The 25,755-nt window shown below is 53.2% G+C and overlaps 1 protein-coding gene across 5 annotated transcripts; it reads right to left on the bottom strand.

Moving 5' to 3' along the window:
• MLC1 (modulator of VRAC current 1) lies at nt 1–25,121 on the bottom strand. Of its 5 annotated transcripts, XM_010343329.3 has the most exons (13): nt 24,965–25,120; nt 24,402–24,558; nt 23,776–24,011; nt 22,201–22,290; nt 19,416–19,469; nt 19,031–19,132; nt 17,672–17,773; nt 17,052–17,123; nt 13,100–13,216; nt 9,891–9,947; nt 8,392–8,514; nt 3,099–3,263; nt 1–585 (listed from the first exon to the last, which is right to left on the bottom strand). In XM_010343329.3, exons 3-13 carry the CDS (start codon nt 23,950–23,952, stop codon nt 508–510), a joined length of 1,137 nt encoding a protein of 378 aa, XP_010341631.1. In that variant the 5' UTR covers nt 23,953–24,011; nt 24,402–24,558; nt 24,965–25,120; the 3' UTR covers nt 1–507. The 5 variants fall into 5 exon arrangements, with proteins under 5 accessions (XP_010341631.1, XP_010341633.1, XP_074246936.1 ...); XM_010343331.3 differs by lacking the exon at nt 24,402–24,558 and having other exon boundaries at nt 24,965–25,121; XM_074390835.1 differs by lacking the exon at nt 8,392–8,514 and having other exon boundaries at nt 24,965–25,121.
• Between the last annotated feature and the right edge of the window lie 634 nt (nt 25,122–25,755).

A 25,755-nucleotide genomic window follows, 5' to 3' on the forward strand; every position in this document is an offset into this window, starting at 1 on the left:
TGTCCAGGAAGCGCTGCTCGGCAGGCTGAGCCTGGGGCAGGTGCACCTCGCAGGGAAGTGGGTAAGGTCCCACCAGGCTGACTGAGCGCCTGGGATAGACCAAGAGTGGAGGGAGGAAGCTGGGTCAGAGTGGGCAGGAGACTCGGAGACCACAGTCGGAGAGTCCACTCCAGCCCAAGCTACAAGAGAGGCAGGCTGGGGCCTGCTTAGGGGGGCTCTCAGAGACTGAGCCAGGGCCCTTCCTTGGCCTGGGAAGCTGCGGCCACGCTCCTGCTATTAGGACATGGGAGCCGTTTGGAACCGACTGATCTGAGGCACAAAATAGCCAACGTTGGCCTATTTTAAAATTAAACTACCCTAGGAATTGAAAACCCCACCTGCAGCCTGGTCTGCCCTCACACAAGGGAAAGGGAGGTGTTAGAAGCAGCAATTCAGGACAATTAGGGGCTCTGCATTTCTGCGCTCGGGGCCAGGCTGGGCACAGCTGCCCAGTTCCCCGTCTGAGGGTCACTGGGCCATTTGCACCACGACGGCTCTCCAGGCCTTCTCCTTGTCAAACTCCTTCAGGGGGCTCCTGGACACCTGCTACAAGACAGAGACAGGAGAGGCGTTACTTCACAAGGGCCACCTGTGCATCGGGAAGGCGGACACACCCCTTGGCCACAGCAGGGAGCAGCAGCGAGCATTCTCTTAATTTCAGAAATTTTCTTTGGCCGGGTGCGGTGGCTCAAGCCTGTAATCCCAGCACTTTGGGAGGCTGAGGCAGGTGGATCACGAGGTCAAGAGATCGAGACCATCCTGGTTAACATGGTGAAACCCCGTCTCTACTAAAGATACAAAAAATCAGCTGGGCATGGTGGCAAGTGCCTGTAATCCCAGTTACTCAGGAGGCTGAGGCAGGAGAATTGCTCGAACCCAGGAGGCGGAGGTTGCGGTGAGCCGAGATTGCGCCATTGCACTCCAGCCTGGGTAACAGGAGCGAAACTCCGTCTCAAAAAAAAAAAAAAAAAAGTTTTCTTTGAATATGAAGGAAGGGCAGAAATAACCCCAGGGTCTCTAGGTAAAGAGATAAAGGCCTTTACTCCATCACTACCCAGGAAACGCCTGCGTCCCCGCACATGTGGTCTCTATGGAGCCTGGGGTAGCACAGCCCTTCACTTGGACCTTTGCCCTGGCTCTGGGGGTCTGGGAGACTGCCCAAGGGTGGGCATGTGCCTGATGGCTGAGGAAGAAGACACTAGAGGCAGAGGTGACCAGATGCCTCCAGGCCCAAGGAGAACAGTGCCAGCCTCAGCCACCCACCCTGAGCCCCGGACACTCACTCACCCTGAGCCCCAGCCGCCCACCCTGAGCCCCTGCTGCCCACTCTAAGCCCCAGATGCCCACCCTGAGCCCTGGCCGCCCACCCTGAGCCCCAGATACCTACCCTGAGCCCCAGCCGCTCACCCTGAGCCCCTGCTGCCCACCCTGAGCTCCAGATACCCAACCTGAGCCTCTGCTGCCCACCCTGAACCCCAGATACCCACCCTGAGCCCTGGCCACCCACCCTGAGCCCCAGATACCCACCCTGAGGCCCAGATACCCACCCTGAGCCACGGCTGCCCACCCTGAGCCCCAGATACCCACTCTGAGCCCCAGATACCCACCCTGAATCCCGGCCGCCCACCCTGAGCCCCTGGGACCAGCAGTTTTGGGATCTGGGGGGAGCACCTCCCACGTCCGACTCTGGGCCTTGCTGGTTAGGAAAGAAACCCAGACGATTCTCATTTCAGGCCCAGAGACTGCCATGCCAGCAGGGAGACTGACCACAGCCAGGAAAAATGGCAGCAAAGCAGCTGCACCAAGGAGGTAGGTGAAGGGAACAGCAGTGTGGAGGGTGGAGGATGGGGGTGAAGGGTCGGCTGAGAAATGAGCCAAAGGCAAGAGGGCGTCCGAGGGCGTCCTCCAGGACTTAGAGGGCATTGGAGGCTCCGCACTGAGGATCTGAGGCCGGTGGTGTGTCGAGCACAGGAGGGCAGGGTGTGTGGGGCAAGAGCAGTGGCCAGTCCACCCAGGGTGGCCTGGAAGTGGGCGAGGACCCAGAACCCACTGAGTGGCTGCCCAGGTGCTTGGGCAGCAAGCTGACAGTCCTCGAGGTCACTGTACCTGAGGGTCTGTGGGCAGGTTTGCCTGGGAGAGCACCGCCAGGCCCCGCAGCTCAGGGAGAAGACGCTGAGCCTCTGCCTTTCAGGTATGGGGGCATCAGGACTCGGGGGTAGCGGGACAGTAGGCAGGGCCCAGGGGAACAGCATTCAGGAGGTGACAGCCAGAAGTTGTTGACACCCCAGCTTTACGGAGCCCCACATGCCAGGCTGGGTGGGCACTGCCTTCCCTGTAGAACCGGCATCCCCAGGAGAGGCCAGGGAAGGAAGCTTTAGTGACCTGTGGGAGTCCCCACAAAGTCCTCTCTGTGTCTCGAAGAGCAAATCTGAAAGCATTAGTCCCAGGACATTTCCCAGGGATGGGTCTGGGTTTACCTAGGCTTGGTGTTTGTTTGTCTTTTTAAAAGGCATTTTACGGCCCAGCAAGGTGGCTCACACCCGTAGTCCCAGCGCTGTGGGAGGCCGAGGCTGGCAAGACCACCTGAGGTCAGGAGTTCGAGACCAGCCTGACCAACATGGCAAAACCCTCTTTCTACTGAAAACACAAAAATTAGCCGGGCATGGCGGCACATGCCTGTAATCCCAGCTACTTGGGAGGCTGAGGCAGGAGAATCACTTGAACCCAGAGGCAGAGGTTGCAGTGAGCCAAAATCGTGCCACTGCATAGAGCGAGATTCCGTCTCAAAGAAAAAAAAAGAGACATTTCTTCAGGGTTTTTCTGGAATGTTTTTAAAAATACAAAGTGGCATGATGAATCTTTGAGGGTCATGCTGCGTGGCCCTCACCAGGATAGGTACCCCTGCCACTGGCCACTCACCTCCCCAGCAGGTGCTCCTGTGGGCCACTCACCTCCCCAGAGCCCCCTAACCCTGCAGGCCACTCACTTCTCTGGCTGGGCACTCCTGTGGGTCACTCAACCCCACCCCCTGCCGTGTGCCCCCACCACAGGCCACTCACCTCCCCAGCCAGGCGTTCCTGTGGGCAGGTCGGGGTGTCCCAGGATGCACCCTGCAGCCTTGTGCTGACCTTGAAGAGCACACACTGGATGGCGGTGCCCGTGTTGAGGCCAGCCTGCAGCAGGAGCACCAGCAGCAGCAGCAGTAGGAGCACGTCGTAGGAAGGCTGCAGGCAGGAGGAGGCATGAGCAGGAGGCCCAACCACCCTCCAGCCCAGGAGACCAAAGCGGCCTTCACAAAGAGCCAAGCCAGAATCGGAGCCCAGTAACTCAAACTGTCACTATTTCAACAACCTGATAATAATCATTCTAGCCCAGTTAATGAGGTCGATTCTGCTTTACATTCCACTGGTTTGTGTTCGACAGAAAGGAATGCAAGTGACCTGTGGACAGTGCTGGCTGCTGGTGGTCAAGTCTCTCCACCCCTCCTGCTCCAACACTGCAAGGCTCAGTCCCAGAGCCAGCAAGACTATCTTCAGGAGGTAGAAGCGCTGTGGCTTCCCGTTCCAGGTCAGCAGGACACTGAGCAGAGGAGAGAGGGGGCAGCAGTCCCGGGGGGATGGAGACACAGCTTCACCCCGAGCCCCAGCTGCTGGGAAGGAAGGGGCAGGAGGCAGCCAGGTGAGCTCAGCAGGGAAGAGGACGGAGGGGGCGACCACAGAGCATCCAAAACCCTCTGTGACCAGTGAACAGCTTTCCTGCATTGGCCCAGGAAGAACAAATGCTAACACACAAAAGAGCCCAACATCTATCCGGAATCACTGCTAGGAAAAATAAGACAAACAGAATGAACAGCTCTTCTCAAGTTAATATAAAACTTTTTTTTTGAGATGGATTTTTGCTCTTGTTGCCCAGGCTGGAGTACAACAGCATGATCTCTGCTCACTGCAACCTCCACCTCCCGGGTTCAAGTGATTCTCCTGCCTCAGCCTCCCCAGTAGCTGGAATTACAGGTATGCACCACCACACCTAGCTAATTTTTGCATTTTTAGTGGAGACGGAGTTTCACCATGCTGGCCAGGCTGGTCTCGAACTCCTGACCTCAGGTTAGCCACCTGCTTCAGCCTCTCAAAGTGCTGGGATTACAGGCATGACCCACTGCTCCTGGCCTGGATTTTAAGTCATTATTAGAAAGTCTGGTAGTTGTGTTTCCATTTGGAGTTTACCCTGGAGGATGGCAGAGGCATGGGCCCCATGTGGCCTTTGCTCTTCAGTTCTTGAGACACCATCTATTGCAAAGACCATGCTTTCCTCAGTCTCAAAAAAAAGTCCAGAGCCATTAAGGAAAATACCAACTTAACTATATTTTTAAAAAACTTTCACATAACAAAAATCACAACAAGCAGAATGAGAAACAGCTGCCAGGCTGAGACCGCCGTCTGTGTCCTCGATCACAAATGGAGCTGGTCTCCCAGGCACCAGGGTTAGCGGAAAATGGGCAGCAGACATGAGCAGAGTCCACTGAGAAAGCCATGCAAATGCCCTCGTGCTTTCTAAGAGGCCCTGGTCATCACCCACATGGAGACAGACGTGCTCCCACCTCTGTTACCAAACCTCGGCATCACACCCTTGGTGGGGGCTGTGGAAAAGTGAGCCATTGGCAGGAGGGAAGGTGGATGGCCTCCATTGAGGAGTTCATTGGGATTTAACAACGTTATAGCTGCACCTACCCTCTGCCCGGCAGTCTCTCTCCTAGCTGGATATCCTAAAGATTCGCTGCACAGATTCAAAAGGAAGCTGCCTGCAGGTTGTTCACAGAGGAGTCATTTAAGTAGCAGACAGTGGGAAATAACTCAGTTTCCATCGCTAGGGACTGGCTAGGTGACCAAGCTACCTACGTGCAAGAGCGATGAAGGAATTCAGAAGAGCTCTGATCTCCTTGGGTATCAAGGAAATGCCAGGATAAATTATTATGTTTGAAAAAAACAAGCAAGGGGCTGGCCACAGTGACAGGAGCCTCTCATCCCTGCATTTTGGGAGACCAAGGTGGGCAGATTGCTTGAGCCCAGGAATTTAACACCAGCCTGGGCAACAGAGGGAGACCCTGTCTCTGAAAAAATACAATACGTAAATAAATAATTACAAAGCAAGGTACATGGTTGGGCACAGTGACTCACACCTGTAATCCCAGCACTTTGGGAGGCCGAGGAAGGCGGATCACTTCAGGTCAGGAGTTCGAGACTGGCCTGGCCAACATAGTGAGGCCCTGTCGCTACTAAAAATACAAAAATTAGCCAGGCATGATGGCGCACGCCTGTAATCCAAGCTGCTCTGGAGGCTGAGGCAGGAGAATTACTTGAACCCAGGAGGCAGAGGCTGCAGTGAGCCAAGATTATGCCATTGCACTCCAGCCTGGGTGACAGAGTGAGACTGTCTTTAAAAAAAAAAAAAGCAAGGCACGAATAGTGATTACAGCATGCAAGCCATTTTGTAAGAAAGGAAAGAAAATAATCTTGTGGTTGCCTACAAAAGGAGCAGGTCAGTCAGCGAAGAGACCACAGCTTCTCTGAGCACAGCGTTTATATAGTTTGGCTTTTGAACCACATATTTTATATATTCAAAAAAATACAATTTTAAAAAGAAAAAAAGCACCAGGCCCTAAAGCAGAATACAACCAGAGACCATTAAACATAACTGAGCATCAGGTCCACACCACAACCCCACACAAAAAACAGCCTACTCCGCCAGCATGTGGCCGCCCCCTCCTAGCAGAACACCCGCTGAAGGTGAAAGGGAGGCCTCAGGCCCGCTCAAGAGATGGCCCGGGGTGGTAATCTTGTCTTTTGTAATTGTGAACAGTTACATGCATATTGTAAGATAAAATGAAGTAGCAGATATATTACACGTCACAGGAAACAAAATATTTAGAGTGTGTGTGGTCGGGGAAGCAAACAAGAGCAGTCAAGAAAAAAACCCAGGCCAGGCAGGGGGGGCCATGCCTGTAACCCCAGCACTGTGGGAGGCCGAGGCGGGCACGTCACAAGGTCAGGAGTCCGAGACCAGCTTGACCAACATGGTGAAACCCTGTCTCTGCTAAAAATACAAAAATTAGGCTGGGCGTAGTGGCTCACGCCTGTAATTCCAGCACTGTGGGAGGCCGAGGTGGGCAGATCACGAGGTCAGGAGTTGGAAACCAGCCTGGCCAACATGGCAACACCCTATCTCTACTAAAAATACCAAAAAATAATTAGCCAGGTGTGGTGGCATGTGCCTGTCATCTCAGCTACTCAGGAGGCTGAGGCAAGAGAATCGCTTGAACCCAGGAGGCGGACGTTTCTGCGAGCAGAGATTGTGCCACTGCACTCCAGCCTGGGAGACAGAGTGAGACTCCATCTCAAAAAAAAGAGAAAAAGAAAGAAAAAAGCCTAAATGTTAAATTTGAATTGGAAATAACAATATAAATGCATGATCCTTGAAAATACATGTATTTCCCAACCGTGTCCACGAAAGGGCTCTGAAGCAGCGGCACCGTGGAAGGACAGAGGACACGGAGGCCCAGATCTTGATTCCGCATGCCTTTCCCAGCCAAAGGGACCAGAGCCGTTCTGGGGCAGGCACAGGATGTGGCAGGCCTGTGCCATCTTCAGAGTCAGCCAGAGAACGTGGGCCGTAACAGGAAGACGCCACGCTGGAAGGGGCTACCTCTAGCCATATCTGGGCCAACCTGAGCATCAAGAGTGACAGTTGCAACACTCTAAAAATCACAAGAACCCCACGAGTCCTCTGGCTGCTCAGAGAAAAGGAAGGCTGCTCTTTCTGCAGTGAGCCAGCCTGCACACCAAGGAGGAGTGGGAGATCCCACACAACCTTCTCTTCACCCGCCATGTGAAACAAACAATTCAGGCAAGGCCGTGTCATCCATGCTAGCCCACAGGGCACACAGGTGGTGAAAACAAGTGTTGGTACAGTGCCGGGGCCTGAGGCCAAGGACCCCTTACGCCTGCGGAGGGACCTGGGCTCCCAGGGGCACTCACAGCTGCTACAGGGAGGGAATAGGACCACTGGTAGGACCACCTGCCCGACAGTCAGCCTGCACTGCAAAGAGTCAGTGTCACAGGGAGAGTGGGCGCCACCTAGATGGAAGAGACGGAAGGGACACTGGAGCCAAGGCACGGTACCCATGGCACCCTGCCCTTAAACCTCCGCACGGAAGCATCTTCTGAGTATGCGTCACTTTACGGAAACTGAATGTATACTGGATGTGAAGAGATATCCTGAAATCATTTCAGCCCACTTAGGTGTGACAGTGGCATTGTGGATGTGTAGGAGGCTGTTCTTTAGAAATGCTGAAGTTCTTAAGAGTGAAGGCACTTTGGGAGGCCGAGGCGGGCGGATCACGAGGTCAGGAGATTGAGACCATCCTGGCTAACATGGTGAAACCCCATCTCTACTAAAATTACAAAAAATTAGCCGGGTGTGGTGGGGTGCACCTGTATTCCCAGCTACTCAGAAGGCTGAGGCAGGAGAAGCACTTGAAATGGCAGGCAGAGGTTGCAGGTGGAGATTGCAGTGAGCCGAGATAGCGCCACTGCACTCCAACCTGGACGACAGAGCAAGCCTCGGTCTCAAAAAAAAAAAAAAAAATGAGTGCTCCTCGGTCAAAGACTAACGCTTTCAGACTTCCAAAAATGGACACACAGGCAGTGACTCCATTCCCCCATCAGGCAGTAACTCTATCCATCCCTGAGGCAGTGACTCCATCCATCCATCAGGCAGTGAGTCCATCCATCCATCAATCAGGCAGTGATTCCATCCCCCATCAGCACACACATGTTGACCTGAGAAACCGCTTGAGTACAGGTCTTCTAACGATTTGGGTGGCAATACCACTTATATTGGGGGGAAAAAATACCAGGTATCTAAGAAATACATCTAGCTACACATGCCTGAGCCTTATAAGTGCTGCTGGAGATAAGTTCATACTGGGCCAACTGAAAGTCATGGGACTTTGAATTCTCCTTAAATTCACCCATGAACTCAATGTAGTTTTGATGAAAATCCAAAAAGTGTGTCTCATAAACTCAGGACAGATTCTAAAATGAGCTCAGGGGACTTAGAGGGTCCCAGGTCCCTGTGAAGCAGGCGGTGGCCTCAGATCCAGGGCAGAATCGAGGCCCCAAGGCCCTGGGGCCAGGCTGGCGGCAGGAACGACGTCACTACTGCCCGGGAACAGCAGAGGAGGCCTCGCCTGGAGCTGCCCCTGAAGTGGTCGCTCCCAGAGTCCTTCGTAAAGCCAGCAAGGGCCAGGCCAGGGCACCACATGTGTAGAGGGCTCTGAAATAAAATACAACTCACTTTTATGGCTGGCGGGTAATCTTTAAACATCTCCACGATTCTCATGACGCTAAACGACAGATATCCAGAGGCTGTGAACAGCAGCGGAGATGTAAGGCTGCTTATGGCAATCAGCACCTCCACCTGGAAAAGGAGCGCACAGGGTACGTGGCCAGGACTCAATGGGGCGTGGCCGGAGCCTGGGAGCCCAGGGCTTGGGGGCGTGGCCGGAGCGTGGGAGCCCGGGACAGGAGGCGTGGCCGGGAGCCTGGGAGCCCAGGACAAGGGTGTGGCTAGTGCTCAGGGGGCGTGACCAGGAACCTGGGAGCCCAGCGCAGGGGTGTGACCATGGCTCAGGGGGCGTGGCCGGGAACCTGGGAGCCCAGGGTGCGGGGCGTGGCCATGGCTCAGTGGGGCGTGGCCGGGCACTTCCGGGCTTAGTTCCAAGCTGGTTCCCTGCGTGGCTCCCTCTGAAACCTCGGCCTTTTCTTCTTTCTTTTTATTTTAGACGGAATTTCGCTCTTGTTATCCAGGCTGCAGAATAATGGCACGATCTTGGCTCACTGCAACCTCTGCCTCCCTGGTTCAAGCGATTCTCCTGCCTCAGCCTCCCAAGTAGCTGAGATTACAGGCCTGAGCCACTGCATCTGGCCTGCCTTTTCATTCAAAGCAAAATGCCACGAGTTTTTAAATATTTACCATCCAGGTGCAGTGGCTTATGCCTGTAATCCAACCACTTTGGGAGGCCAAGGCAGGTGGATCATCTGAGGTCAGGAGTTCAAGACCAGCCTAGCCAACATGGTAAAACTCCATCTCTACTAAAAATACAAAAACTAGTTATGCGTGGTGGTGCATGCCTCTAGTCCCAGCTACTTGGGAGGCTGAGGCAAGAGAATCGCTTGAACCTGGGAGGCGAAGGTTGCAATGAGTCAAGATCCCATCACTGCACTCCAGCCTGGGCATCAGAGCAAGACTCTGTCTCAAACAAAAACAAGAAACAAAAAACATTTACCTACAATTCTCCACTCTTGAAAAAATAGCCCTTCCGCATGGGTCACCTCCTTCACTGCTCTAAAGTCTGTCCTTTTAACACATCCCAAACTTTTCCATTTGACCCATCAAGTCTCAGAAATAGCCTTCACTCATGCCAACTGCAGCAGTCACCTTGCAGAGCACTCAGGCTGCACATTTTGGCAGCAGTCATTAACAATGGGCCAGTCTGAGGAGGCACAGATGACGCTCAGGCACCAATCTCCCTCTGTGGCTTGGGCACAGAGACCACTCCCAATATCTAAGCTGCCTTGCTCACGTCGGCCTGTCCCTGGGAACAGTCCTCACTGGGCTGGAGGTGGGCAGCCTATGCCCCCCACAACCCCTGCCCTCCTCAGCCCACAGGTCCTGCAGCTGGGTCACTTCGGTCTCAGGCTGGAGCCTGGTTATATGGCCCCGAGGGAGGGCTGGGCCAGGCCCTGGCCCCGCTCAGTGGGTCTCTGGCACTCAGGGGTTAGGATTTCACCTACCAGACACTTGCTAGGACACTCTGCTGTCACATGACTGGCAATGGCACTTGGAAAGCACTAAAAGAAAAGGAAAAGGAAAGATTTTGGAGGAAATAGTCCAAGAAGTCAAATTCCAAACATGTGCTCTCCTACAGGTTACCCCTCCATCCAGGCTGCCTGGCTGGTGCAGAGCTCGGGGGGTCAGTCCCCAAGGGTACAGCTAGGGCAGGGATGGGTCCACAGGGAAGCAGGGGTGGCCTCTCAGAGGCTTTGTATGCTCTTTGTTCCTCAACCATTGGTTTAAAATTTAAGCCCGTAGAAAAGCTGCAAGAGCAGTGCAGTGGGTGTCTGAGGCCCCTTGACACTCACATCTGTGCTCTCTCCAGCTCTCCCAGATTGGCTGACACCTGAACCCCTGAGTGTGCTGGCTGAACTGAGGGCACACGCCCAAAGCAGTGCCACACCCGAGAGACTGCACATGGGTCTGATACCATCCATGCCCACCCAGATTCTTCCGATTGTCCTCATCATGTTCTTTTACTTTTTGTTCTTTTTTTTTTTTTTTTTTTTTTTTTTTTGAGATGGAGGCTGGTATGCGGTGGCGCAGTCTTGGCTCACTGCAACCTCTACCTCGTAGGTTCAAGCCTCATGAGTAGCTGGGATTACAGGTGTCTGCCACCACTCCCGGCTAATTTTTGTATTTTTAGTAGAGACAGGGTTTCACCTTTTTGGCCAGGCTAGTGTTGAACTCCTGACCTCAGGTGATCCGCCCACCTTGGCCTGCCAAAGTGCTGGATTACAGGCTTGAGCCACAATGCCCAGCCCTGACCATGTTCTTTCTAGAGCTGTTTGTTTGTTCCTGATCCAGAATCAGTCAGCCATTGTGCTCAGAGTCTCCCCGTGGGTCTCTGTTAATCCAGGAGTCCCTTAGCCTGTCTCCTCCATTACCTGGACGCTTCTGGGGAGTGCAGCCCGTCAGCTGCAGTAAGACCTCGTGTGGGATAGGATTTCTTCATGATGAGCCCTGGGGAGTCACGGAGGAGACTCTGCAGTGCCCCAAGGTGTGGACTGCCTCTTCCTGGTTCCTCTGTTGAATGGGTACCTCTTCCTTTTTATAACCAAGAAATGCCCTTTTCCCACTTATTATGAGGAGCCTGCTTTAGTTCCACACAATGTGGGCAGAGGGAAGTGCGGAGGGAGGACAGATCCTCTCCATGCTCTTCATCCTGCTGAAGGTGGGGGCTGCATCAGCCAGGAGCTCCAGTGAGAGGCAGAGCAGGACAGAGACGGGCTCCAAGCAGCACCTGATGGGCATGGGGTGGCGCTCAGGGAAGACAGAGAGAGCAGAGTGGCCCCTGGAGCAGGATGGGTCTGCAGGATGGGGGTGGGGGGGCGTGTGGTGAGGGTTGACTGCAGGGACAGGGAAGGGCATAGGGCGAGTGCCTCCATTCTCAACTTTTCGGAGGCACTTGCTCTCTGTCCTCCCTCAGCTTCAGGATGTAACCCCTGCAGTTCAGAGCCCGGGATTGGGTGTAATTCTTGCATTCCAGAGCCTGGGATTTGGTATGCACACCTGCAGGCATCATTCTCTCTGTAACAGACCTGCCTGGGTGGGCACCCACATGAGTTCTCTGTCTCGGTAGCCAGCCCTGGTCCTGCCCCTTCTGGGGATGTGGCTCCATCCCAGCTCAGGTCTGCCTGGGTCTCTTTCCCACTCTGAGTCTTCTGTGGTTCACTAGGTTGGGCACTGGTGCCCTGGGGACATTGCTCTGAGACCACTCGTCCCCACAGGGAGCTGTGCCACAGCTGCCACCAATGGGATGTGTCCACCCCAGCCATATGGCTCCCAGGCAGGTGTGGGCCTTCTCGGCAGCTTCAGGAAGAGACCCCCTACTGCCTGGGAGGAGCCCATAGCTGAAGCCAGGTGCTCACCATGCCCACTCATGTATATAAGAGAAAGGGGCAAAATGTAGAAAGCCACTTGGCATGGGACAAACCAGGGGCTGGCTGTCAACACCAGTGTGCAGGCCACTACTCAGCAAGTTGCCGAGGACTGCTCAGGGTCTGTGTCTGGAGGCAGGTGGGCGGTGGCTCTGGGGTGTGACACAGGCTGGAGGGAATATGGGGTGTGGAGGGGTTGCTCTAGATTCACTGTTCTGAGGGAACACACCTATAATCCCAGCACTTTGGGAGGCTGAAGCAGGCAGATCGTTCGAGGTCAGGAGTTCAAGACCAGCCTGACCAACAAGGCAAAACCCCGTCTCTACTAAAAATACAAAAAAATTAGCTGGGCATGGCAGTCCCTGCCTGTAATCCCAGCTACTTGGGAGTCTGAGGCAGGAGAATTGCTTGAACCTGGGGGGCAGAGGTTATAGTGAGGTGAGATCACGCCACTTCACTCCAGCCTGGGTGACACAGTGAGATTCCATCTCAAAACAAAATAAATACACACAATAAAATAAATAAAATAGTGCCCGTGTATTGTACATGAGGCACGTGCCAGGTGCCATGTGACACATCTGCTACAGAAACATTTAATATAAAGCAATAATAGAAATATTCTGCATTGCATAAAACACATACTGTAATATAAATGCATTATATATTGGAAAATCATGTAGAATAGGTTGGGAACGGTGGCTCATGCCTGTAATCCCAGCTCTTTGGGAAGCCAAGGAGGGTGGATCACAAGGTTAAGAGTTCAAGACCAGCCTGGCCAACATGGTGAAACCCCGTCTCTACTAAAAATACAAAAAAAAAAAAAAATAGCCAGGTGTGGTGGTGTGCGCCTATAGTCCCAGCTACTCAGGAGGCTGAGGCAGGAGAATTGCGTGAAGCCAGGAGGCGGAGGTTGCAGTGAGCCGAGACCACAACACTGCATTCAGGCCTGGGCGACAGAGCAAGACTCCATTTCAAAGAAAAGAAAAGAAAATTAAAACAATAAACATTTATGGCCCCTATTCACATGTTAAAAAAATTAGAATAATAAAAATAATTGGTATTTTTTCAAGAAGAATAATATAAAATCATCATACAAACTAACATAAAAGCAGCTAATACTTCGACTCATCTAATCCTTAACTCCCCAATTCTTCTGAACTGGGGCCGGCGAGGACTGTCCTCGGTGCCTCCCTGTCTAAGTGCACCAAGACTGAGCTCAGGGCCCAGCCACGTCGGATCTGAGTGGCATGACTCAGATCAGTGGCAGGCAGGCCAGAGGGGGTACTCACCGCCACTAGGATCCAAAAGAACGTCACCGAGAGGTGCGGGCCGGAGACCGAGTCATCCACATTCAGAGCAATGATCCCTCCAAGTACAGCAGAGATGCCTGCTATCACCTCAACCACCTGGATGGGACAGACAGCATCGGCTCACTGGGGCCGCCCGGAGGAAGTGGAGACACCCCCAGATCCCCAAATGCACCCTGCAGACACAGACCCCCAGGAGCAGGGTGCGGTGGGCTGGCCCCGGATCTAACGGTGGAGGAACCCACCTGGATGGACCCCCTAGCCTCACCTGGCCCAGCCCACTTCTGCCCTCAGCTGCAGCTTCTCACATCCCATCCTTCCTGGAGTGAAACAGTCAAAGGGGTGTTTACCCCACAGCTGCTTTTGTCTACAGAAACTGAGGGTATTGACCTGACAGTGGTGAGGGCAGAAAAACAAGACCCTCAGACCCCCCTCCCTGTCCCCACAGTGAGACACTGAACCACGTGCAGGCTCAGGAAAACAGGGCTGGGCATGAGCATCTTCCCACAGGACACACCACCAGTGCCATGTGCCACACTGGAAATCACCACCTCTTTCCATGGCGACCGTCCACCCACTTGAATGTTACCACTCATCTTCCAGAAATTTCTGCATAATCTGTCCCTTAATTAGCACATACTTACAAGTGGGTATAAATAGGAGGCAGTGCTGGGGCGCACTGCCCATAGGGGAGCCCTGCCCATCAGGGTGCACTGCCAGTGGGAGAGCCCAGCCCATCGGGGTACACTACCCATGGAGGAGCCCTGCCCCATTGGGGAGCCCTGCCCATGGAGGAGCCCTGTCCGTGGAGGAGCCTGTCCGTGGAGGAGTCCTGCCTGTGGAGGAGCCTGTCTGTGGAGGAGCCTGTCTGTGGAGGAGCCCTGTCTGTGGAGGAGCCTGTCCGTGGAGGAGCCTGTCCGTGGAGGAGCCTGTCCGTGGAGGAGCCCTGTCTGTGGAGGAGCCTGTCTGTGGAGGAGGCCTGTCCGTGGAGGAGGCCTGTCCGTGGAGGATCCGTCTGTGGAGGAGCCCTGCCTGTGGAGGAGCCTGTCCATGGAGGAGCCTGTCTGTGGAGGAGCCTGTCCGTGGAGGAGCCTGTCCGTGGAGGAGCCCTGTCTGTGGAGGAGCCCTGCCTGTGGAGGAGCCTGTCTGTGGAGGAGCCCTGCCTGTGGAGGAGCCTGTCCATGGAGGAGCCTGTCTGTGGAGGAGCCTGTCTGTGGAGGAGCCTGTCTGTGGAGGAGGCCTGTCCATGGAGGAGCCCTGCCCATCAGGGATCTCTGCCCATGGGGGTGCACTGCCCGTGGGAGAACCCTACTCTGCCAGGAGCAGCACCTCTGTTGCCACTGCAATACAAGCTGCCATCTGTCACCAGCAGCTTACCCCTGAATTCTTTCCTGGACCAAGCCAAGAACCCTCCTGGCCTAAGCCCTGGCTGTGGGCTCATCCGCTCTGCACCATCAGGGCTGCAACCAGCACTGCCAGACCCAGGGAGGGCTGGGAAAGAAACAAATGCCCAAAAACCTGCTCCCATGAAAAATAGCTGTGAGACTCAGACACAGAGCTGTGACCGGCAGGAAAGCCAGGCACAAGGAGGCCTGGCCAGCAGGTGCATGGGGGCCAGAGGGGACATGGGAATGAGGGGGCCCAGCCAGCAGGTGTGTGGGGTCCAGAGGGGACATGGGAACGAGGGGGCCCGGCCAGCAGGTGCGTGGGGTCCAGAGGGGACATGGGAACGAGGGGGCCCGGCCAGCAGGTGCGTGGGTGCCAAAGGGGACCTGGGCAGCCCCTAAAAATATAGGCCTCACATACGGAAGGCCCAAAACTCCAGATGAACAAATAAAATTGAATTCCTAGCCAGGCGTGGCAGCTCACGCCTGCAATCCCAACACTTTGGGAAGCTGAGGTGGATGGATCAAGAGCTCAGAAGTTTGAGACCAGCCTGGCCAACATGGTGAAACTCTGCCTCTACTAAACATACAAAAGTTAGCCCAGTGTGGTGACACATGCCTGTCATCCCAGCTACTTGGGAGGCTGAGACAGGACAATCTCTTGAACTAGGGAGACAGAGATTGCAGTGAGCCCAGATTATGCCACTGCACTCCAGCCTGGGCAACAGAGTTAGACTCCACCTCAAAAAACATAAATAAATAAAAAATGAAGCTGAATTTCCACCTGACAGAGACCATGGCCACCAAAAAGAAAACTCCAGAAACAGACCCCCTACAAAGGGCAGCACCTTGGCCTCTGCAGATGGTGGAGAGATGTGCTGCAGATGTGCCGGGGAGAACTGTCACTTAGGAATGCAGACCCAGCCCAACTGGAGAAGCCTATTGAAAACCAGCTTCTGGCCGGGCGCGGTGGCTCAAGCCTGTAATCCCAGCACTTTGGGAGGCCGAGGCGGGTGGATCACGAGGTCAAGAGATCAAGACCATCCTGGTCAGCAAGGTGAAACCCCGTCTCTACTAAAAAAAAATACAGAAAGTTAGCTGGGCATGGTGGCACATGCCTGTAATCCCAGCTACTCAGGAGGCTGAGGCAGGAGAATTGCCTGAACCCAGGAGGCGGAGGTTGCGGTGAGCCGAGATCACGCCATTGCACTCCAGCCTGGGTAACAAGAGAGAAACTCCGTCTCAAAAAAAAAAAAAAAAAAAAAAAAAAAAAAAAAAAAAAAAGAAAACCAGCTTCTAAAGAATGAAGCAGAATGGGGCCAGGCGTGGTGGCTCACACCTGTAATCCTGGGAGGTAGAGGTTGCAGTGAGCCGAGATCATACCTCTGCACTTCAGCCTGGGTGACAGAGCAAGACTCTATCTCAAAAAAAAAAAAGAAGAAGAAAAAGCAGAATAGAAATGGACCCCAAGGGAAGATGAAATGCTAAATAAGAGGAAGCAGAGGCGCTGGGAAATGAACACGGAGCGAGTCGAGCGCACAGGGGGCCATCCCATTGTTGGAGGAAAAAAGCTAAGTGTCACTAAATCTCACAAGCTAGACAACAAGGCCAAGGTGGCAGCAAGTGGGACAGACACCATGTGACGCGTCTATCAAGGAGCATGTTACAATAGGAAGGACAACTGCTGAAGAAATTTCCCATTCAAAATTCGAGGGAAAAGGAAGGAAAGAGCCTCAAGCAATTCAAAAGAAGATGGGGAAGTGGGGGCAGGGGGAAGGCATAGGGAAAACAGAAAACTAAAGAGGTGGTGAAAATAAATACACATTTATCAGTAACAACTCTCAAAGGAAATGGGCTACATTCGAAAGGCTAAGGAGAGAGAATGACATAAGATAAAGAACAAAATACAGTTACGGGCTGTTTATGAGAACTATACTAAAGTACAAAGCAAGAAAAGTTGAAACTAAAAAGGAGAAAGAGGCCGGGCCTGGCGGTTCACACCTGTAATCCTAGCACTTTGGAAGGTCTGAGTGGGTGGATCACTTGAGGTCAGGAGTTCAAGACCAGCCTGGCCATCGTGGTGAAACCCCATCTGTACTAAAAATACAAAAATTAGCCAGGCGTGGTGCCGGGCACCTGTAATTCCAGCTACTTGAGAGACTGAGGCAGGGAATTGCTTGAACCCAGGAGGCAGAGGTGGCAGTGAGCCAAGATCACGCTGCTGCACCCCAGCCCAGCTGACGGAGTGAGACTCATCTCAAAAAAAATAAAATAAAATAATTCCTCGGGCAAAACAGTATGGACACACCTACAGGGATCACAAACTCCCCCCTAAAAATTACAGAACATCCGCACCTTTCAGGATAAGGTACGTAGTTACTAACGATACTAACGAAAGACTAGAGTCTCCGAAGATGAGGCTCACGTGGTTGTGCACGGTCTAAGCTGCCAACTCAGCCATCTTGGAATAGAACCGTAACGTTTAATCTGGCCTCAGCCACTCCCAACAAAGTAAGAGAGAAGAGAAAGAAAACGGAAGTTTTTCTTACTGAATAAGATTTCAGGACCCGAGCAGGAAATGGCACTTCTTCCAAAATGTTGACGCTGTCAGCCATGGAGACCTAGGAAGACACAGAACTGTCACCCGAGGTGCACAGGCATGGGGACTTGGCACTGTTGCTGGCATTCGGCCGCCAGGCGCCATGGGCCAGGTCAGCCTGCGGTGTAGACAGGAGACCACCTCGGAGTCACCCGTGGATCTTTGGGCTCTAGGAAACACTCACACACATTGTCCTTGCATATGGAAATAGGTATTTGCACAATCCCTGTTGACAGGTATTTTTAGCAGATGTGGTGTCTCCTGGTGACACCCCTCAGGACAAGCACCTGACCAAGTCAGGTTTAGGGGAATGGGGAGGGGGAGGGGGCAGCATCCGTCCTCACCTCCCTGCGGCCAATGGCCACCAACCCCTCACCCTTCTCCAGACCCCTTCCTGGCCCCGGTCTCTGAGACCCAGAAGAGCAGGGTCTCACAGGACCGCCTCGGAGCAGCTCAGATCAGCCCTCCGAGGGTGATGCTGAGATCACCCCGCAGGTGGGGGCATGACTGTCACCCCCTGGGACGATGCCCCTGCATCCCCTGCCCCTCAGGGTCAGAAGCTGCACCCACCTTCTTCTTCTTGCAGTACTCCTCGCTGGACCGTGCCGAGATGATCACTGTGGCTGCCATGAGCAGCTCCAGCAGGAGCAGCAGGATGAGGTTGAAGTTGATCTGGGGAGGGGACACGCTTCAGCACCGGGCCGCCTTTCTCATAAGACCTCGCCTCACCTGCACAGGGCCACCTCACAGGCAGGCTGCGCAGGGCTCTTGGCTGCCACGGGCTCCAGTTTCCTGTCCAGGGCCAGCTGGGAGGCGCTCTGGACCACACGCTACCTCTGTCTCACATGGGTTTTTTGGGTCTTTTGGTTTTTAAAACCACTCTGAGTTCAAAGGCTGTACATAAACAGGCCAGGGCTGGATTTGGCCTTGGGCTCTGGTCTACGGACCCCAATCTAAACATTCCTTGTTCCACAGAAGCCTGCACAGGAATGTTTATAGCAGCTTCATGCAAGATGGTCAAACACTGAAAACAGATTTTTTTGTAGGGTAATGAAACTACTGTGGGCCCTGACTCTACTGGTAGTGAAATAAATTTACACGTGTGTTAATAGTCATAGAACCACACATTTTAAAAAGTCAATGTAGCTGTCTGACTTTTTTTTTTTTTTGAGACTGAGTTTTGCTCTTGTTGCCCAGGCTGGAGTGCAATGCTGTGATACTGACTCACTGCAACCTCTGCCTCCCAGGTTCAAGCAATTCTCCTGCCTCAGCCTCCGAAGGAGCTGGGATTACAGGCATGTACCACCACACCCAGCTAATTTTGTATTTTTAGTAGAGATGAGGTTTCTCCATGTTGGTCAGGCTGGTCTCAAAATCCTGACCTCAAGTGACATGCCCACCTCGGCCTCCCAAAGTGCTGGGACTACAGGTGTGAGCCACTGCGCCCAGCCGAGATTTTTCTCTTTTGGCATCATAATTTAAATGACATTTTCTCTCTTTTTTCATTTTTTGTTTGTTTGTTTGTTTGTTTTTGAGACAGCGTCTTGCTCTGTCTTCCAGGCTGGAGTGCATTGGCGCCATCTTGGCTCCCCAAACCTCCTCCTCCCGCATTTTCCCATTTTTATTTAGAGATACATAAAGCAACTGTCTTACAATCTGCATCACAGATTGGATGAAACATGGTACTATATTACCGTCAATTTTTAAGGACCATTGCAAAAGACATTGTTTACCGGTAGAATCACAAGACTCAGTAAAGATGATTCTTTTCTTTAGAAGCATAAATAAAATTCTCAACATTTGTCAGACTCAAGAGCTATGACTAACATTTGCCACCTACTTCCAACTCAACAAGCGACATTTACTGACACATGGATTGGGGTGTGGAGCTGTGGGTGTCAGGTCAGCGGGAAGCTCGCGTGAACTCACGTTTATTGCAGATGGGTTCAGGACTAGTTTGCATCCAAACCAAATTAAACACGTAGTGGTCACAGCAAATGTGGAAACAAACAGTATCTGAAAGTTGGGAATCTGAAAAACAAGGCAGAAGGGTTTTCCTTCTCTGAATAAAGAAATAAAACCAACCGAAAACCACACTTCAGGCCATTAACTAAAAATCATAATGGTTAGGCCACAGTGGTGGGGAGCCCAGAGTGCTCAGCCTTGTCTCCTCTCCGTGCGGCAAAGGCTGGGCAGGGCAGGAGCTCCACCGTCGGCCGTGCGTGTGCACACACATACAGGCACACGTGGGGACCCTGTCTGTTGGCCCCGCCGGCTTTCTTCCTGGCAGAGGCTGGGTGCGGGCTGGACTCACCACATTGGCGTTCCTCCTGGAGACAGTGAAGCTCACAATTGCCGAGGGGATACACTGGAAAGAAAGTAGAACCCGGTGAGCCCGCGAAATACCCTCACACTTGCGCTTCCAGAAGGATTCAAATCATATTCGCAAAACCATGTTGCCAGTCCATGCAACACAGGGGGTTGACTTGACTAGAAGGCCCCCAGGTACTTCTGAGATTTAATTTTTGGTTGAGATGGGGGTCTCACTCTGTTGCCCACGCTGCTCTGGAACTTGGGGCTCAAGCGATCCATTCACCTCGGCTCCCAAAGCCCCAGGAGGAGTCAAACTCAAGATTACAGGCGTCAGCCGCTGTGCCCAACCCCCAGGTACTTCCAAATAATTTATTCTGAAAGAAATGTTTCTTTTTCTGATGTGCTAAAAGATATTTGTTAACGAAGGCTCTTCTAGCTGGAGAAGATTTGAAGTCCAGAACGTAACTCACGAAGGCCCAAAACCTGGTCTTTGCTGAAAATTATCCAAAAAGGAAAAAGTATCAGCCACGAGTGGTGGCTCACACCTCTAGTCACAACTACTCAGGAGGCCGAGCCGGAAGGATCTCTTGAGCCCAAGAGTTCAAGGCTGCAGGGAGCTGTGATTACACCCTGCACTCCAGCCTCAGGGATAAAGTGAGAACTTTTCTCAAAGAAAGGAAAGAAAGAGGAGGCTAGTCTGAGATGGATGGATCACGAGGTCCGGAGTCCAAGACCAGCCTGGCTAACATAGTGAAGCTGGGTGTGGTGGCACATGCCTGTAATCCTAGCTACTCAGGAGGCTGAAGCAGGAGAATCACTTGAACCTGGGAGGCAGAGGTTGCAGTGAGCCAAGACTGAACCATTGCACTCCAACCTGGTCGACAGAGCGAGACTGTCTCGAAAGAAGGAAGGAAAAAAAGAAAGAAGGAAGAAAAAGAAAGAGAGAAAGAAAGTCCAGGCTTTTGCCAGCCCAGGCTGCATGGAGCCTCGGGTCCCTGCAGAGAGGCCTGTCCTGCAGCCTGGCTCTGTGTGCACTCAGGTTGAAAGAAAGAAAGAAAGAAAGAGAAAGGGAGAGAGAGAGAGAGAGAGAGAGAGAGAGAGAGAGAGAGAGAGAGAGAAGGAAGGAGGAAGGAAGGAAAGAAAGAAAAGAAAGAAAGAAAGAAAGAAAGAAAGAAAGAAAGAAAGAAAGAAAAAAGAGAAAGAAAGAAAGGGAAAGAGAGAGAGAAAAAAAGGGGCGAAGGAAGAAGGAATCTACGTGTGAAGGAAGCAGAAAGGAGTCCCAGAGCCCCTCAGCCTTCTTGTCCCCACAGAGCCACACCAAGGCTAGGAGTCCAGGGCCAGGGAGGGAGGTGGGGAAGTCGGGGCAGGGAGGTGGAGATGTCAGGCCACCCCAGGCCTGTGGGCCTTGCTCCCGAAGCCATAGGACCCTGGGCCCTGAGGCGGGGACGCAGGCAGGAGTGTCTGAGGGGCTGAGCACAGGAGTGCTGGGTGAGGAGGCAGAAGAAGCCCCGTCGGGGCCTGAGCGAGGGGCAGAGCTGGGGCCACGACAGCCAGGCTCAGTTCAGCACCCACTCAGGTGCCACAAGGGCCCATGGTAGAGAAGAAAGGCCAGGGGCAGGGCCGGAGCTGGACAGGGGCAGGCACTTGTCCTTGTCTGGCCGCTGCTGAGGCTGAAGGGGCACAGCCCATTGGGACAAGGGTAGTTCCCCCAGTGAGGACAAAGGCCACAGAGAATCTTCCAGGGAGGGCAGCAGAGTGGGATGGGTCACCTGCCCCAAAGAGCTTTGTTCTAAGAGAGCAGAGACCCAGGACAGTAGGGGTTGGGGTGTCCACTTTGTTTTTAAGACATTTGGGGGCTGCTGCTGGGGACAGTCACCAACAGGGGACTTACAGGAAGGGCAGGGGTCAGAGACCCGGCAGGGGTTGGGAAGTGAGAGGAGGGTGAGTGCTCCCGGCTGGCTGAAGCGGAGAGGACACAGGGTAGTGGCTTGTGGGCCAGAGCCCAGGGGTCCGCCAGCACTGTGCTCTAGCCCCTGGGACACCGGGGAGGCCATGGCCACGGGGCTTACAGAGGACCAGGGGTCAACAGTTGTCTCTCCTCCCCTGCTCAGAGGATCAGTGGGACCCCCCACCAGCCTTGGCAGTGGATAAGGTTCTAGAAACACAGCACGAAGGGTGTGGGGCGCAGGTCTCAGTCCCCTGAGGGCAGACGCTGCCTGCTCTGGTAGGACACAGCTGTAGCCGCTGAATCAACATGTAATTCCCTGCACAGGCATCTGCAGATCAAGGTTCAGACCTGCTCCATCAGTAATTCTCAAAGGTGATGAATCCTACATGAAACTAAAGGCATATGAAGAGTTTTTTGTTTGTCTTTTTTTTTTTTCCCCGAGATGGAGTTTCACTCTTGTCACCCAGGCAGGAGTGAGGTGGCGTGATCTCGGTTCACTGCAACCTCTGCCTCCCAGGTTGAAGCCATCTTCCTGCCTCAGCCTCCTGAGTAGCTGGGATTACAGGCACCCACCACCATGCCTGGCCAATTTTTGTATTTTTAGTAGAGACTGGGTTTCTCCATGTTGGTCAGGCCAGTCTTGAACTGCTGACCTCAAGTGATCTGCCCCCTCGGCCTCTCAGAGTGCTGGCATTACAGGTGTGAGCCACCGTGCCAGGTGCATATGAAGAGGTTTTAATGAGAAACAGGTGACAGAAACCCACACCTCTCAAAGCAAAGAAACGAGCACGTGCCGGCGAGCTCAGGCACCGGCAGAGGCCTAGAGGAAGCTGCTTACAGAGCCTGCAGCACAGCGCAAGTAATCCATCTCGGCAGGGAACACGTTCCCCAGGTACAGCGAAAACCCCGAGGTCACGAGGAGGCAGCTCTGCAAGACAGCAACAGGAGCTCAGGTTACAACCGCACATCCCAGGCTGGGCACTGACCCTTCACCTTCCGTTTCACCGTCTGTGTGCATTGGTGACTCACCCACACCCCACATCACCAACCGCACCTGCACCCGGGGCCTGTCCAACCTGGGCTCCTCCCTGTAGGGCAGGTGCAGTCACACCGCAGCCCAGGCAATGGACCAGCCTCCCCCAGCCATGTTGGAGCATGGACCCTCACACTGTTATTTGGAGGAGAGAAGGAGGAGGATATGCCAATATTTAGAGGAAGGGACAGCACCTCTTCCCCCAAAATGCCCCCTCCCCAACATGTTGTGTGTGCAGAGTCTTCCGGATCCCACCCAGGTCCAGACGTGAGACTGGAAAACAACTGCCCATCCCCTTCCCTTTGCAGAATCTAATTTCTAGATCTGGAAAAATGATCCCTCCAGTCAGGGGCTCCAGGCCCAGGGGGTCCCAAGCAAGGAGGGCCCTGCAGGAGGCAGGGGTAGGGGCTCTCTTTGACATGCACAGCACCGTAGGATGAGACTGAGGGGGAGTCAGTGTCAAAGGGCACTGGGACCTGGAGTCCTGGCAGAGGAAGCGCTGTCTGGGGCAGAGGGGATCTGGCTGGGGCAGGGGAAGGGCTGCCACCAAGTCTAGGGCACTGGGCTGAAGCAGGCAGAGCTGGAGATGGCAGCCAGCACTCAGGAGCTGCCTCTGTCCCCAGCTCCAAGGGGTACGCCTGTCTTGGTGGACATGCTCAGGGCATGAGAGGTGGGCAGGACCACTGTGGGTGCTACAGGGGCAAGCGGCGCAGGCTGGGGTGCAGGGAGGAGAGAGACTGAGGCCTGGATCTCATTCTCAGCCCAGGCTGCACAGAGCCTGGGGTCACTGCAGAGAAGCCTGTCCTGCGGCCTGGCTCTGCGCACACTCAGGCCAAAGTGGCTCCTCCAATCATCTCTGTGCCCACAGCTGTGCAGATAATGACCAGGACCCCAGGGAACTCCCTCAGACAGTTGGCACTGCCTGTCTGCCCCAGGCCTGCGCCCTCATCCACCACCTCCCTCCCGGCCGCCCAGGGGGAGGCAGGCCCTCCAGGCTGTCTCGGTTAGGCCTGACCTGAGAGCCTGAGGTGCCTCCTCCCACCTTTGCAGGTGACCCCTCAGAGGACCCTTGGCCCCCAGAGCTGAGGGTCATGGAAGCTCCCTGGGCCCATGTGTGGCCCTGGGACTGTCCATGGCCTAGTGGGACTCAGCTGCAGCCAGGAGCAGCTCAGGGCTGGCACAACAGACACCCATAAATTAATAAAAATCACTCTGAAAACACAAGCAAAACAAGCTCATCAGCATCCAAGAGTTCTGCAGCAGCAGGGTGAGCCTGAGAGCTGCTCTTTCTGTCCATCTGGGCCTCCAGGGTGCTGCGGTCCATCACCGGAGGGACCAGGGGCTCGTGGCCCTCCAAGGACTTGGCATGGAGCTACTCACCCCCATCAACACGGAGAAGACCCACATCTTGTGGTTGAAGCAGGGGGGCAGTCTCTTCGACAGCTGCAGGTCGTTTGCCTTCGCATCCGGGGCGTATGTGGTGGGATCCTGCCGGCCCCGCTCCAGCGTGGGCATCCGGTCATAGGCCAGCTCCTCTCTGAATGGCTCCTGGGTCATGGCACTCAGGAACACCACCGCTGTGCTGAGTGTACAGCCACCTGTCACCAGTTCTTTATCTGGAATAAAATTATCACTGGTTTTGGCCACTCTGAAAAAGCTTCGATAAGTTGTTTCCAAAAAATATTTTTTAACAAAAGAAATATTGTTCATACTGAAGTGCTATAAACTTGAAGAATAAAATGAGCACTTGAAGCCGGGCGCAGTGGCTCACGCCTGTAATCCCAGCAGTTTGGGAGGCTGAGGCAGGCGGATCACCTGAGGTCAGGAGTTCGAGACCAGCCTGACCAATATGGTGAAACCCCATCTTAAATATATATATATATATATATATATATATATATATATATATATATATATACACACACACACACACACACATAATATATATATAAATCTTTTTTAAAAAGAAAATGAGCACTTGACTCTAAAAGTGAAAAATATCAAACCTGAATGGTCTGGGTTCAGGGCAAGATTCTAGGCTTTAAAAGCTTCATTGATCCATCTGGGCGCTCCAGGTGTAATACCTGACAACTTCCATTGGCAGCTTTGTCCATGAACCCCTGACTCCAAGGACTCAGCACATTAAACTTCTCCAATTGGTAGCTAAACAAGAGATTGCAAAATATGCCTCTACTTAACAGTTTAATGTCTGAGCACTTACCTCCCCTGCCACGGCTGCTGGGAGCACTGGTCTCTGGGCGAGGGACTACCAGCAAGAACTATTCACAGAGGAAACAAAAGCTCAGCAAACTTGCACTGAAGGCAGGAGAAGGAGAGCTGCCTCCTGAATATCAATGAGGGGAGGAATCGGGTGGATCCTAGATGCATTTCGCCTTGGTTGTGTAAACTACTGCCTCGGAGCTGTCAGAACCTACCTAGAAAAGGAAGGGCCTGCCTGTGCCACCTGCTACAGCCCTCGGGGATCTCAGAAGAAAGAGTGTTCTGAAGAATAGAATCCCACCGAGTACACATTCCAAGCGGGCCCTGTTTCTCAAAAGTAACTACTTACTCAAAGGTCTTAGATAGCTTTTCAAGCAGCCTTTTTCTATCACCTTCACAAGGTCACAGAAGCATCCGCACACTCAGCAGGGCTGTGTGGCCCTTGGGCCGCTCCGGATTTGGCCCTGTGGTTTTTGTGGGCAGCTCAGATGGCTGGTAGGCCTGGTCCCGCTGCCCCCTTTATCTCTGCTCACCAAGCAGAGAAAAAACACAGCAATGTGCGTCGCCCAGAGACACTGGCAGCCTGACAGTTACAGCGACAGATTCTTTGTGCACATTGTAAAAAGGCTCAAACCAAAGTGTCTGAAAAACCAGTTCCTTAAAGCATGAACCCACATTAAAACTTGAGCAAAGTCCTCAGGTTTCAGACCACGGGATGTTCTGTTGTCTTAGTTTCAATCAAGCAAGAAGGATGAGAAATAATTTTCACAAACTATAATCTATGAAGTCAAGAACTATTTTGAATGGATTGAGAAACCTCCCAAACTTCTTTACTATCTTTTAAAGTGATAAATGGGATTAGCGGGAATTGGTCCAATTGGATTGAACCCTCCTGTGTTTCTTTTTGTTTGAAAAAAAATGTTAATCGGATTTCAACATTTTTTCTTTCAAAAGTTGTTCTCCATTAAGAAATACAAACAAGCTGCCCCGAACCAGAGGTTGCAGAGCAAACCCCTCGGCTTCCCAGATCATAAGTCATCACTTGAGAAATATGCTCCCACATTTCTGCTGGCAACACTAGTTTCTAGAAGAGGGTCTGTTATTTCATACACTCTTCCAACAAATTCTTGCTCCTAAAAT

This window comes from Saimiri boliviensis, chromosome 21 (assembly GCF_048565385.1).
Source record: "Saimiri boliviensis isolate mSaiBol1 chromosome 21, mSaiBol1.pri, whole genome shotgun sequence".
NCBI lineage: Eukaryota > Metazoa > Chordata > Mammalia > Primates > Cebidae > Saimiri > Saimiri boliviensis.

Excerpts from the sequence above, each read along its gene's own strand:
- MLC1 (XM_010343331.3), bottom strand. The coding sequence starts at position 23,952 with ATGACCCAGGAGCCATTCAGAGAGGAGCTGGCCTATGACCGGATGCCC. Across the intron at positions 9,948-13,099 it reads TCTTTTGGATCCTAGTGGCG|TGCTTTCCAAGTGCCATTGC; the intron begins GTGAGTACCCCC and ends CTTTTCTTTTAG. Across the intron at positions 8,515-9,890 it reads AGTGTCCTAGCAAGTGTCTG|GTGGAGGTGCTGATTGCCAT; the intron begins GTAGGTGAAATC and ends CTCCTTTTCCAG.